General features: G+C 43.2%; 1 protein-coding gene across 2 annotated transcripts in view; it reads right to left on the bottom strand.

The window, feature by feature from the left end:
• Positions 1 to 2,206: 2,206 nt before the first annotated feature.
• Positions 2,207 to 15,334, bottom strand: part of usp10 (ubiquitin specific peptidase 10) — a 98,648-nt gene continuing 85,520 nt past the window's right edge. For both annotated transcript variants that reach the window (XM_060940806.1, XM_060940807.1), the window contains 2 exons: positions 10,436 to 10,501; positions 2,207 to 3,332 (listed from right to left, as the gene is read on the bottom strand). In XM_060940806.1, coding sequence (XP_060796789.1) covers positions 3,145 to 3,332; positions 10,436 to 10,501 — 254 coding nt within the window. In that variant the 3' untranslated portion in view covers positions 2,207 to 3,144. The remainder of the gene's footprint in view (positions 3,333 to 10,435; positions 10,502 to 15,334) is intronic.

Genomic DNA, 15,334 nt, shown 5'->3' with positions numbered 1-15,334 from the left:
GGCTATTATAGGTTTAAAATAAAGGTGCGAAGGTTGGGGAGGGAATATTCTGACAAAAAAAAAAAAAAAAAACTTGTCAGAATTTGATACTCTCAGTTTATACAGTCAAAGTTGCAAGGAAAAAAAAAAACTCTCAAATTCCAAGGAACCACACTGCTTCACTTTGCAAAGCTGGATCAGCGTCGTCACACCACAGACGCCACGGCTGAGCCGAGAGTCCGAGGAAATTTATCGTCTTTCCATCATGATTGCGCAACATTTAAATAATACTGGCTGGCTTTTTTTTCGTGGTATATCAGATATATTCCATTCAGCTGCTCATCTTCATCTGATCGACCATGAAATAAAGCCAGCAATTATTGTTGTTGTTATTATTTTACATATCGTCGCCGTCAGTTCAAAACCTGTTATGTGACAATTTAGGTCAATTCTCAAGTCTGATTTTTTTTTTTTGCACAATTTACGCTAATATAATGCTGCAATTGGCTATTTTGATGGATATTGACCAAGCTAATAATAGAACAAGTAAACTTTTACTGGCTTCTCAGCTTATTTCAGAGTTTTATTCAGTTTTTTACGTCTCCTGTAAAAAAGGAAAAATGTCACATAGCAGGTTTTGACCTGACAGCGACGATGTACATTCCAATCTTCCATATTTAACAAAACAAACCTGGCGGCCATGTTTGTTTACAAATTGTCCCAGTCGCTCACTCGCTAGTTTGACATCATGTTGTCTTGACAACCGTGCAATATCAAACCATATTCAACGCTCATTCTCCAATGGGTAGAGTGATGTAATTAATACGCGTAGGATAAGCGATATGCTAACAATATTGCATGCTATCGAACCAAATGAATGAAATCTGCTAGAAGGGAATAGAATACGTTTTATTCCATCGAAAAAGTGTCCTGGATGTATAATAAAGAACACGTTAAGGGATCTGACTACATATCCCAGATTGCACTGCAGCCCAGAAGCATGACAGCTTTAGGTCCCCCCCCCCCCCCCGTAAAGTTCTTTCCTCGTGAACATATGACAGTTACTCCGTTGTAAATCATCGACTACTGAAGTTTTTTTTTTAAAAAACGCTGATGGAACCTCACTACATGCAGTCATCTTGGTGTTAAACATCATCGGTAGACAGTAAACGTGTGAGCAGAATTGAAATTTGTGTAGCTTGATGATAAAAAAACTTGACACTGTCAAGGCCAAAAACATGACATACTCCATCATCCTCCTCCACTCGTTTGGCTCTTATTCTGTATTAAATGCATGGAACAAGCTATTAAAATAAACAAATAAAGTTGCGTCCACCCATGATGACGGATTTATACTTCCTTGAAAATAGATGTCAACACTCTCTTGCAGAACTTTGCAGTTAAACAGGAAGGCTGGGCTGAAGATTCTCCAAAACCTCTCGGTGCATCAGCTGGCAGAAAAGTTGAGACATTTATACACTCGTACCATCTCAAAACCCAAAACACTTGGTGAGAAGAAACTTTGGGGGAGGGGCCCTCAGCCCTGAAACGCCATCTTAGGTTTCTCCTGGGTCCTTGTGTACCTCCTGTTTGTGTCATTGGTTAAATAATAATAATAATAAAGAAAACCTTAATGATTTAACAAATATTGTAGAACTTGTACAACTTTATTTGTTATTGTGCTTTATGTCGGGTCAAATTTCTGTTTCAATTCTAATCAAAATAAAACAAAAAAAAAGTTTAGGGTAAGGGATAATGAAATTTTTTTTTTAAATCAATACAAATCAGTATAGAAGCTTGATGAATGGTGGATGAAACAAATGCAAACATGATGTGTGTGTGTGTGTGTGTGTGTGTGTGTGTGTGTGTGTGTGTGTGTGTGTTAGGGGTTTATTAGCTTGGATAGCCATGCAGGATTTCCAGCTGTTTACTGAAAAGATTAAACGACTTCGATATCAAAAATAGGTCACCAAAAACACACAGTACCCAGAGGCCGATGCTGCCGAACACAGGGATACGGAGTAACGGCAGCTTCCTCCTCTAAATAGCGGCTCGGGATTGGCTGAGCCTGAGTGAGACACGCCCCTTGGACACACCCCTTAAATGAAACACAATTAAAAATCAAATCAAAAACATGGGTTGATGGTGAAAACGCAACATCCCTCTTTCTCCAGCGAACACACACTTTCCCCAGGCGTCTGAACTCTCCGTGAAAAATGTGCATATATTTGGCTGCACTGTGTATATTTCACTTTTATTGATCAAATTTCAAAGGGGTTACGTGCACATAAGCTGTATTTTCCTTGCAAATTATCATCATTTTTGTCCTAGCGCATTAAAACTGTTAAATCAGTCTAATTCTACACCCAGAAACCACACGCAGCGTTCTCGCAAAACCAAAGAAGCACTTAATTTTTTTTTTTTTTTCAATTTCTCCCACTGCAGCTCCCTCGCTCCCGGTCGGATGTCTCGTCATAATCCGATGGCTCCAGTGTTTATTTCCCCCCCTCAGCTCGGCCTGAGTGCCGTGATCATGAAGAACAGGGGAGAGAGAGAGAGAGAGAGAGAGAGAGAGAGAAGAAAAAGAGGAGGCGGCAGCGTTAGAGCAGAGTGTCTTGCGTTGTCGGGATTCGGAAGGAAACTCTCAGGGGGGTTCTTTTGTGTCAAAGTTTGCTGGTGCAGGGCATCAAAAAAAAAGTTGACGATTTCATCCGGCAGAACGTCCGTTGAATCCCTTCGATAAAAGGCAAAACACTTAAATTGTTCTCTCACACTATGCCATTAAAAAAGTAGATTAAACAAAGAAATTAAACAAAAAACAAGAGCGCAGTCCCTCGGGTTCAGTCTGGAACGAGGCCATGGGGGGATTAAAGCATCTCCGTCCGTCGTGTCCGCCTCCTTCACGCCGTAACGTCCGTCTCTACACATCGCCACCTCATGGAAGTCTTTAGATACCAGGTTTGAAATTTTCCCCTCTTCCTCCAGAATGACAGAAACGTAGAAAAGCTGGCTGTGTGTGAAAGCGAGGGATAACGAGGAGAGGAGGAGGAAACTCGCATGACAAGTTGTTGGGCAGTGTTCCTGTTGAGGCGTGTGAGTGAGTGAGTGTGTGTTGTGTTAAAGTGTGTGTGTGTGTATGAGCGTGTATGCGAGTGTGTAGGGTTTCTACAGCAGGTCGACGCGGCGGTAGTAAAGCAGGTAGGCGGTGCGCTCTGCAGTCTGCTTCACCACGTGGTACTGGTTGATCACCTTCACCGCCTGGTCGTCGATGCGCAGCCAGCCGTTCAGCCCGATGTGGAAGACGTCCGTAGTGTAATGGCCGCCCGTGGCACTGTTCCCATGGTGATAGACGACTGTGGGGAAGGACACACGAGAGGGGGGGGAAAGTGTCATGAACACAATGTACAGCTTAGACTGCAGTTATACATCGACCACACGCAGCGCGCACAAGCGTCTGAAATGAACTCATTCAGAAGCGACACCTGATTGGTTTATTTCAGACTTCTGGGTAATCAGTAACCAATCAGACGGCTGAAAGGAAACCTCTACAAAGCAGGGATGGCAACAGGAAAATTTTATTTCAGCTGAAACTCCGAACGGGGGGTTCAGGGGGGCGGAGCCCCCCTGAAGCTTTAGCCTTTTTAGCCTCTTCTACCTATTTTCTAGCCATTTTACATGTATATTGTGTGAAAAATACATGATAAAAATAAGTAAGTATCTAAAGTTATTCACCGGCACAACACAAGGGGGCGCGAAGTCGCTAGGAGTACTTGGTGGGTGTGGTTAGTGGAGTGTTTATCCTCCGGTTACTTATAATGACTAGAACTTTTTTTTTTTATAATGACTAGAACTGGAGTCGTATAGATGTCCGTACTTCCTCAATCAACCGCTCTTCATGCTGCTCCATCTTCGCTCGTGTTTTTAAAAATGCCGGTCGTGAAAACAAACCAAACCGGGAAAGTAGGGAAGCAGAAGTGCGTGTACAGTGGATGTAGAGTGGACCAATCAGAGCCCTCTTGTTCATTGTTACACTCGATATAGAAGTTTCCGTTGTTCGCGAGACATGTGGTTTCGATACGATTTGACACTAATCTCGGTAGCAGCAATAAAAATTAGGTACCTAACCTCCCCTAAAACTTTTCTCTACGGATTTAGACGTTCCACAAAAATGATAAAATTGAAATTCAAAACGGCGGATTTCTGCCGTTCGGCGGAAAATTGCCATCCCTGACAAAGGCAGGCAGGCAGGCAGGCAGAGAAAGAGAGAAAGAAAGAGAGAAAGAAAGAAAGAAAGAAAGAAAGAAAGAAAGAAAGAAAGAAAGAAAGAAAGAAAGAAAGAAAGAAAGAACAACTGAAAAGTGGGTGGAACAGACTTCTACGAACAAACAAAAAACAAAACGGACAAAAATAAATTTTAAAAAAAATCTACAAAAGAAGAAAGTGGGAGAAACAGAAAAGAGAAAATGAAAGGAGGAGAAAAGAAACCCCAGCACTACAAATGAAAAAAGTTTGGGAAACAGAAAAAGAACAGAAAATTCTTATAAATGAAGAAAAATGGTGTGGGGTTTTTTTTTTCCCTTGGAAAAAAGGGAATCAGAAAAAAGAAAACGTGGGTGGAACAAAGAAATGAAAGAGATGGCGAAAGAATCTACAAAACAAGAACATGGAAGAAAGGAAAGGAAAGGCAGAAAATCTTGACAAATAAAGAAATGAGAGAAATGCAAAGCACAAGTCTCGTGTGAATCATCAGGGTTTAATGTTGTAATCTGCTGAATCTCCCATTACTCACTGAAACTCCGTCTAAAAGCACCCTGTGGATTTTCAGTCCATCAGTTACAGATGAGGAGCACTGACACGCACGCACGCGAAAAACGCGCAACAAAACAGAAAATACCTGAACACATTAAAATCACAGCATGTACTTTTCAACTCTTACACAATCGGCGACATGAAGCCGGGACAAAAAGAGACACGTGCAGGAAATCTGGAGTTTGACGCATGAAACAACATTTACGAGAAGCAAACACGACCTGACGAACGGTCAGCGCTCCGGGTGCTGACACAGAATGCAATCGTTACAGAGAACGCAGCTAACAACAAAATTCAGACATGTTTACGGGGGAGCAGAAGATACCAAAGAGTAAAAACTCGGGTGGGGGTCAGAGAGGTGGGCTTGGGGGAGATGTATAGCGTTGGTACGGCAACCACGAGCCCAGGGTTACAGGACAAGAGCGTTTCTGGCCAGCAGAGAGAATTCTTTTCCTTTTGAAAGGAAAATAAACGAGTGGAGGTAATTCACTCTTGGGCTGGGGAAAGATTAATCGAGGCCCCCCGAGCGACGCGGCTGTGTGTGTTTTGAGAGATCAGCGAGCTGCGCAGGAAACACGACGAGCCACTGAACGAAAGACAGATGGTCTGAACAGGAGCACAGTTTACACACAGACCAATAACCCATCAATAATCCGACTGACTGTTTAATCTGAATTAAAAACCTTCACACACAGACTTTATATTCCTTCACCTCAGTGACGTTTAAATGATTAAATAGTCTTGAATCGAATTGGTTTAACATGATGCAAAACCCATTTCCTTCTCAGTACTTCGGTTCGTGGGCCGGGCTTCGGATAAACACGGTTTGCGCCGTCAACCAATCGCGCTCGAAATGAGAGAACGGTGTGCTCAATAAGTGCTTAACTGCAAAACCTGTGCATCAAGCTAGCTAATTAACGCTACTAGCCAAGTAACATTATATAAATAAGTGAGGAAAAACAAAAAACACAATGTAATGTAAATCTCGCATCTTGTACGGAAATCCGACTTGTGAGACAAACGTGGGCTCGGTTAATAGCCCGCTAGCCAAGTTGGCAAAATTAGGCTAGTTTTGACAGCGTGTGGGCGTTCCCTAATTTATGTATATTCATATAAATCACGAATTTTTAAACAAGGATAACGGTTGAGAAGTTTTGTAGCTTTCATGTGCTTCAAATCCATAAATAAAGTGCGAACACAAACTCCGCTAACACGCCCAACTAATCTTAGTGCCTGTGACTTTTCTTAGCGGTTTTACCGCAAGTGAAATAGTTGGTGGTCTAAGCAGCTGCCGTAGTGCAAACAACTTATCAGAGTACGCTCGTAATCTAGAAGCCACTGCTGGCTTTAGATATATTCAGAAGATTGCTGTGTGCGATGGAATCGACCCCTACAGTCCAGGAAAGAAGGATTTGTCATACGATCTGGAAAACTACCCTTCAGTCGAGTTCCCCGACATCTCGAACTATCTGGTGTTGCAGACGTCCTTCTACACCGCAAAACAGATGAAAGCGTGGAAGAGTATGGAGGCTTACAACTTTTTTGTAAAGGACCTCGCTATCAAGTCGCTGCCGAATGAATCCTGTATTGTCTTTGCCCGTGGAAGTATGGTTTTTTAAAGAGATGAAAGTGGAGCAAAGAAAAAAACCCTGAACTTTTGAAAGTCAAACTAAGGCCATGTACACACGTAGCCGGGTATTTTTAAAACCGAACATTTTCCCCCCCTCCGTTTATAAAAATGTTTTATCCACACCACCTTGTCTTCGAAAAAAATCCCTTCCATACATAACCGAACATCTGCGTTTTCAATCACATTCATAAGCATTCCAAACCTGTAGATGGCATTATTTCCCCAAATCACATGAGAATAGATCTCTGTTGGCGTCACTTCCGCCTAAACATAAAACATGGCGCCAAGCTCGTTCGTCTGGACAGACTCGGAGACAGAATTGCTTCTAAACACAATTTTGGAGTATAAACTTCAAAAGACGCAAGAAAACGTTGATTAGGAATCTTATCAGTAATTGGGCTTCTAAAATTAAACATGTAAACAGCACCTGCACAATAATTAACGCTTTCAAGGCACTACTCCGATCCATTCCTCTTTGTCCATGCTTAATCTGGCTTCTGCAGTAAACAAAGGTCGCACGTTTGACATCAGGGCAGATTTGTTGTCATTTTTTTGGCTCAGATTGTGACGTTCTAAAACGCAAACCTCCGGTTATCTCTGTCTACACGAAAAGGCATACACGGAGTTTTCAAAAATCTTCACTTTGCCCGGAGTTTTTTTAAATATTCGTTTTTGATGTGTTTTCATGTGGATGACAGGCCAAAACGTAGAAAAATATCTTCGATTTAGCAGATACCCGGCTACGTGTGGACGGGGTCTAAGATGCTCCCCCGAAAATATTTTAATAACATAACACGCAAAACACTGCACTCTAGTGCATTTTAGCATTTATTTTCACTAAAACAAGTTATAACTTTTAAGCCTTTTTCTTTCATGTACATTAATGATGAACATGTCAAAAAGATCAAATTTAATTCCCCTAGTTAATGAGTAATTTTCAGGAGTGCATTTAGAAAACGCGGTGATTTTCCTGCTACACAGTTCATTACTTTGGAAAAAATCAGACAGTTGAAGGTAAACTCAGCAAAATCCCAAACCAGTGCTGTTAAAAAGTAAAGGTCTGTTAGAGTTTCTAAAGCTTTCAGGTTTCAGTGTTGGGGACGTTGAGCCTCGTTTATCAATCTTTTAGTCGAGTTGTGCGTTTGCAGAAGCTAAAGTGAACTAAACATTTCCAATTCAGATTTATGCGAGTTGAAGCCGATTGTTTACATTAGTTCGAATTGTCTGTAAATTTAAACACGCCAATGAATACCAAATTTCTCATGTAAATCAGGGGCGTAGGGTGTGTGTGTGTGCGCGCGCGCGCGCCACACACTGACTGGCAGCCTGAGTGCATTATGTAACAGAAAATAAATTCCCATTGCTAGTTTTAGGCAGCTTAGAAACCGGCTCTTCCATTATTGCTGTTTCTTCCACGTTTTCTTGATGTTGTGTTCTAGAAACGGCGCTGAAACTTAGCTTCGAAGCCATAAAATGCAACTTTGATGGAAACTAGACAGAACTCGACACCAGCGGCGTTGATGGGGACGCCTCCGCCTGGTAGACTACACGCCTTATTAAAGTTGTGATTTGGGGATGGACATTTGACCTCACAGTAATCTTGACCTGTGACCTTTTAACCTCAAAATCTAGTCAGTTAATGTTTGTCCCCAAATGCACAAATGGTGAAAGTTTGGTGAAATTCCTTTCATCTGCCATGGAGATATTGTGTTCACAAGGTTTTCGGACAGACATGTGACCTTGACCTTAGACCTTTTGATCTCAAAATCTAATCAGTTCATGTTTGTCCCAAAGCGCACAAATGGTGAAAGTGTGGTGAAATTCCTTTCATTAGCCTTTGAGATATCGCGTTCACAAGGTTTCGGGACGGACGGACGCACGGACAACCCGAAAACACAATTCATTAGCTCGTGCACCTGAAGGCACACACGCCGTTAATAAAGAACACCTGTCTTTAATCAATGAACTATGTTTGGGCTGTTTAAGGACCGCACCCATGCAAGGACGATGCAAAGTATTACGCCGCGTCTAGGAACGCGAAAAATCCGAAAAATAAATTTCTCCATTCAGAAAACTGGAGATTTTCAAGAGTTTTGTCAAATATCCGGATTTCCGGGTAAATCCGGAAGACTTTCATCCCTGTTTAAAGCTTTTCGTTCGCATCTTTACAACGAAGCATTGTGAGTTGAAGTGTAAGCAAACAGTTGGCTTAATTCTCACTTGTGTTGGCTCTTATCTCTCAGCTAAATCATTCACAAAGATCATCAGAAAGCCCTTTAAAGACCTGGATCTGAGTTAAACGAGACGGAGAAGTGATCACGGCGCATTGTAACTGTACGGCTGGGGAAGAATTTTGTCGCGACCTTCATGCATATGGACTTTGTGAGGAGGAAACAAAGAAACAGCTGGGGACTTTAGCGCTTCGGGACTAAAAAAAAAAAGTCCCGTACAATAACGACACTTAGCAAGAAAAGTACTTGGACTACGGAAATATAATTTAAAAAAGGATACAAAATACGGAGTGGTTACAGATTTTAATACGGATGCCAATAATTTACAGACTGGTTACCGATTTCATACGGATGATGCATCACGGATAAAAAAAAAAAAAAAAAAAGAAAAAAGTTAAGACGTTTAAAACAATTAAATGTTTGGACTGCCGACGTTCATAACGCAGATATCTGACCTACATTTATACATTTATTAATTTACTATTGATACTTCACGGAAAATAATCACATATCCGTGAATAAAAGATCTGTACTTTGTATGTTTGTTTTTTTTTAAACATATTCCCCCGTGAATCCGTATTCCGTGACTTTACGATGCAACAAGGATGTACAAAGAGATTCAGGAAAAACAGCACGTGCTCAGACATCACCACATGGAAATAGTTATCTGATTGGTCAGATGTTTGATCAGATCAGGTCCAGGTCTGGAAAAATCGCTCCAGAGGCAATCTCACCGATACGGATAAACCCAGGCCTGGGCTACAGGGATCGTTATCGGTCTGGTGTGAGCACCGACCACAAACTGCAGGGGACGGAGTTATTTATAGTTATTGGTATTGTGGGACTGGACCACTACACCTCTAACACGACACTCTGTGGTTCTTATGGTAACGTTTACGCAAAACATGCACGGAAAAGCAGAGACTGAGGTTTCGAGTACGTAGAACAAGTGTTTGTTTGGAACTTGCTATCAAAATAAAGTCGTCTGGATGAATAAAAAGGCATCCAAGGAAAGAAAAACTGGAGTAAAAAAAAATAAATTAAACCACAATGACTCAGTGTGAAGACAAGATTAACAAATGCGATAAATACATCCCAGTCAGCTCGGTTTATACACGCAGCCTTTTTCTGTCCCACAAGCTTCATATCTGATTTCATGAATCAAAATAAAAACCACTGACGCGAATAACCGCACACTTTTGTGGATTTGTCTTTAAACGTTATTTACGTCAATTTTTTTTTGCTGTTCTGTCGTTACTTCTCTCAACCCTCCCCCCTCCACTTTTGTATCTCGAGCTCTCCGTAGCTGGACTCTGGATTGAGGCGGCTTTCAGCGACATGACTTACAGAGATCTATACGATTCTATAAACCATACATTTCCAAAGTCCGGATCCAGACTGCGGTCGGCCATTTAGTCGACGACTCCTACGATAGAACTTACAAGAACTGTTTTGGTTGGAATTTACGGCACAAAGAGGGAAAAAAAAAAACCTCACGTGACAATTATTTTCTATATTCCTGACAGATGAGTGTTACTTTATGAAGATGTCTAGCGTTCCTCACCACATGAGGCAGTTCACGCCAATGCACATACGACAGAACTTTTCCATATTCATAACATCTCATTACTCAGTAACCAGAGCCGAGTCAAAAACACGTCCTTGAGTGATGATTCTTCAGTTTTGGTTTGCTCCAAAAATGAAAAGCTCTATTTCTTCTTATTATTCTGTATGAGTCACACATTTTGACGCAGTACGTGGTAACGAGGTGGACGGACATACATACCTGCAAAAAGCCTGTAGGTTCTTTGGCCTTTCAAAGTTTTGCTCCGCACACCCGGGGAGAGGAGATCTGCACACAGAACCACCACCGTATTACATAAAAACACACTAGTTGTAAACATCAGCTGGTTGACAGCCGAGCCGTTAAACAGCAAAGAGACATTTTAGTCAAATTGACTCCAGATTGCCTTTTAACGAAGGCTTAAAGCGCGTCCAAAGGATGGATGTGTTTTTGCTTTTCTAACGAGAATAAGCTGTATCTGTACCCTGGCTGAAAGCAACATTTTGTTGCTTTTCCACACAGCATGTCTCACCCTCACTGTTGATCTTCATTAGTGCGACATTTCACATTCAAGTCAACCGAAAGGATCCAGCAGTGCACCAAACCAGATCCAGACCCTTATCCCAACCGCAAAGAACGATGGTGTTTTGGAGAATGTTTGAGGAGAGACAGGATTACAGGTTGGCTATAAAGGGTTATGGAACTGTCCGATGAGTCATCAGCGTTAATGGACTGATGAGGTGTGAATCTGCGAGCGGTAGACAGAGGAGGCCTGGAAGGATTTATATCAATAAAGGCACAAGTTACTATCAGACGGCTGGGACACAATCAAGCTACATGCTCGTTCTCACTGGATTTTTTTTTTTTAATTAATTCTCCACTTTTGACTGAGCAGGTGATGGTTTTCATTACATGTGGGGCTCATTATCTAATCGACTTGTAAGCTACTCGTCAACGTTGCCCTATTTTTCCTTTCTTAAATTATACCATATTTTAGATGAGAATGTGAACCCATTGTCCTTCTGAACAAGAAATGGCAAGGTTGTTACAAACGAGGGGGTGCCAATACTTTCATCAGTGTTTTGTTTGGATGTCATCTTGTGTAACTGACTTTCACCATTATGTTATGTTCTCTGGAGTGAGCATTTTCGCCAGTTAGGATTCAATTTCACTCCATTTTGTATACACTTGCTTGGTGAGATGGATGCACGGGCCCGTTTGGGTGGATGAGGGGGGTGCCTGGATGGAGGAGTTTGCTTGTTTGGATGGATCAATGGACTTGTTTGGGATGGGCTGGGTTTGTTGGATTGAAGGATGGGCTGGGTTTGTTGGATTGAAGGATGGGCTGGGTTTGTTGGATGGAAAGATTGAAGGATGGGCTGGGTTTGTTGGATGGAAAGATTGAAGGATGGGCTGGGTTTGTTGGATGGAAGGATGGGCTGGGTTTGTTGGATGGAAAGATTGAAGGATGGGCTGGGTTTGTTGGATTGAAGGATGGATGGATGGGCTGGGTTTGTTGGATGGAAGGATGGGCTGGGTTTGCTGGATTGAAGGATGGGCTTGGTTTGCTGGACTGAAGGATGGATGGGCTTGGTTTGCTGGATTGAAGGATGGATGGGCTTGGTTTGCTGGATTGAAGGATGGATGGATGGGCTTGGTTTGCTGGATTGAAGGATGGATTGATGGATGGGCTTGGTTTGCTGGATTGAAGGATGGAATCATGGATGGGCTTGGTTTGCTGGATTGAAGGATGGATGGATGGATGGGCTTGGTTTGCTGGATTGAAGGATGGATGGATGGGCTTGGTTTGCTGGATTGAAGGATGGATGGATGGATGGGCTTGGTTTGCTGGATTGAAGGATGGGCTTGGTTTGCTGGATTGAAGGATGGGCTTGGTTTGCTGGATTGAAGGAAGGATGGGCTTGGTTTGCTGGATTGAAGGAAGGATGGGCTTGGTTTGTTGGATTGAAGGATGGATGGATGGATGGATGGATGGGCTTGGTTTGTTGGATGGATGGATGGATGGATGGATGGATGGGCTTGGTTTGTTGGATTGAAGGATGGGCTTGGTTTGCTGGATTGAAGGATGGATGGATGGGCTTGGTTTGCTGGATTGAAGGAAGGAGTAAAGAAGGATGGGCTTGGTTTGTTGGATTGAAGGATGGACTGAAGGATGGATGGGCTTGGTTTGTTGGATTGAAGGATGGATGGCTTGGTTTGTTGGACGGATGGATGGATGGCTTAGTTTGTTGGATTGAAGGATGGATGGATGGATGGATGGATGGATGGATGGATGGATGGATGGGCTTGGTTTGTTGGATGGATGGATGGATGGATGGATGGATGGATGGATGGATGGGCTTGGTTTGTTGGATTGAAGGATGGATGGATGATGGATGGGCTTGGTTTGTTGGATTGAAGGATGGGCTTGGTTTGCTGGATTGAAGGATGGATGGATGGGCTTGGTTTGCTGGATTGAAGGAAGGATGGGCTTGGTTTGTTGGATTGAAGGAAGGATGGGCTTGGTTTGTTGAATGGATGGATGGATGGATGGATGGATGGATGGGCTTGGTTTGTTGGATTGAAGGATGGGCTTGGTTTGCTGGATTGAAGGATGGATGGATGGATGGATGGCTTGGTTTGTTGGATTGAAGGATGGATGGATGGATGGATGGATGGATGGATGGACTTGGTTTGTTGGATGGATGGATGGATGGATGGATGGATGGATGGATGGATGGATGGATGGGCTTGGTTTGTTGGATTGAAGGATGGGCTTGGTTTGCTGGATTGAAGGATGGATTGATGGATGGGCTTGGTTTGCTGGATTGAAGGATGGAATCATGGATGGGCTTGGTTTGCTGGATTGAAGGATGGATGGATGGATGGGCTTGGTTTGCTGGATTGAAGGATGGATGGATGGGCTTGGTTTGCTGGATTGAAGGATGGATGGATGGATGGGCTTGGTTTGCTGGATTGAAGGATGGGCTTGGTTTGCTGGATTGAAGGATGGGCTTGGTTTGCTGGATTGAAGGAAGGATGGGCTTGGTTTGCTGGATTGAAGGAAGGATGGGCTTGGTTTGTTGGATTGAAGGATGGATGGATGGATGGATGGATGGATGGGCTTGGTTTGTTGGATGGATGGATGGATGGATGGATGGATGGGCTTGGTTTGTTGGATTGAAGGATGGGCTTGGTTTGCTGGATTGAAGGATGGATGGATGGGCTTGGTTTGCTGGATTGAAGGAAGGAGTAAAGAAGGATGGGCTTGGTTTGTTGGATTGAAGGATGGACTGAAGGATGGATGGGCTTGGTTTGTTGGATTGAAGGATGGATGGCTTGGTTTGTTGGACGGATGGATGGATGGCTTAGTTTGTTGGATTGAAGGATGGATGGATGGATGGATGGATGGATGGATGGATGGGCTTGGTTTGTTGGATGGATGGATGGATGGATGGATGGATGGATGGATGGATGGATGGGCTTGGTTTGTTGGATTGAAGGATGGATGGATGATGGATGGGCTTGGTTTGTTGGATTGAAGGATGGGCTTGGTTTGCTGGATTGAAGGATGGATGGATGGGCTTGGTTTGCTGGATTGAAGGAAGGATGGGCTTGGTTTGTTGGATTGAAGGAAGGATGGGCTTGGTTTGTTGAATGGATGGATGGATGGATGGATGGATGGGCTTGGTTTGTTGGATTGAAGGATGGGCTTGGTTTGCTGGATTGAAGGATGGATGGATGGATGGATGGCTTGGTTTGTTGGATTGAAGGATGGATGGATGGATGGATGGATGGATGGATGGATGGATGGATGGATGGACTTGGTTTGTTGGATGGATGGATGGATGGATGGATGGATGGATGGATGGGCTTGGTTTGTTGGATTGAAGGATGGGCTTGGTTTGCTGGATTGAAGGATGGATGGATGGGCTTGGTTTGCTGGATTGAAGGAAGGATGGGCTTGGTTTGTTGGATTGAAGGATGGATTAAAGAAGGATGGGCTTGGTTTGTTGGATTGAAGGATGGACTGAAGGATGGATGGGCTTGGTTTGTTGGATTGAAGGATGGATGGCTTGGTTTGTTGGATGGATGGATGGATGGCTTAGTTTGTTGGATTGAAAGATAGATGGATGGATGGGCTTGGTTTGTTGGATGGATGGATGGATGGATGGGCTTGGTTTGTTGGATTGAAGGATGGATGGATGGATGGATGGATGGATGGATGGATGGGCTTGGTTTGTTGGATTGAAGGATGGGCTTGGTTTGCTGGATTGAAGGATGGATGGATGGGCTTGGTTTGCTGGATTGAAGGAAGGATGGGCTTGGTTTGTTGGATTGAAGGATGGATTAAAGAAGGATGGGCTTGGTTTGTTGGATTGAAGGATGGATTAAAGAAGGATGGGCTTGGTTTGTTGGATTGAAGGATGGATTAAAGAAGGATGGGCTTGGTTTGTTGGATTGAAGGATGGATTAAAGAAGGATGGGCTTGGTTTGTTGGATTGAAGGATGGATTAAAGAAGGATGGGCTTGGTTTGTTGGATTGAAGGATGGATGGCTTGGTTTGTTGGATAGATGGATGGATGGATGGATGGCTTGGTTTGTTGGATGGATGGATGGATGGCTTGGTTTGTTGAAGGATAGATAGATGGATGGATGGATGGGCTTGGTTTGTTGGATGGATGGATGGATGGATGGATGGATGGGCTTGGTTTGTTGGATGGATGGATGGATGGATGGGCTTGGTTTGTTGGATGGATGGATGGATGGATGGGCTTGGTTTGTTGGATGGATGGATGGGCTTGGTTTGTTGGATGGATGGATGGGCTTGGTTTGTTGGATGGATGGATGGATGGCTTGGTTTGTTGGATTGAAGGATGGATGGATGGCTTGGTTTGTTGGATTGAAGGATGGATGGATGGATGGATGGATGGATGGGCTTGGTTTGTTGGATGGATGGATGGATGGATGGATGGATGGATGGGCTTGGTTTGTTGGATTGAAGGATGGGCTTGGTTTGCTGGATTGAAGGATGGATGGATGGATGGATGGATGGATGGGCTTGGTTTGCTGGATTGAAGGAAGGATTAAAGAAGGATGGGCTTGGTTTGTTGGATTGAA

This window comes from Neoarius graeffei, chromosome 15 (assembly GCF_027579695.1).
Source record: "Neoarius graeffei isolate fNeoGra1 chromosome 15, fNeoGra1.pri, whole genome shotgun sequence".
In the NCBI taxonomy this organism is placed as follows: Eukaryota; Metazoa; Chordata; class Actinopteri; order Siluriformes; family Ariidae; genus Neoarius; species Neoarius graeffei.
Note: the sequence above shows the minus strand (reverse complement) of the source record. Positions and strands in the feature narration are given on the sequence as shown.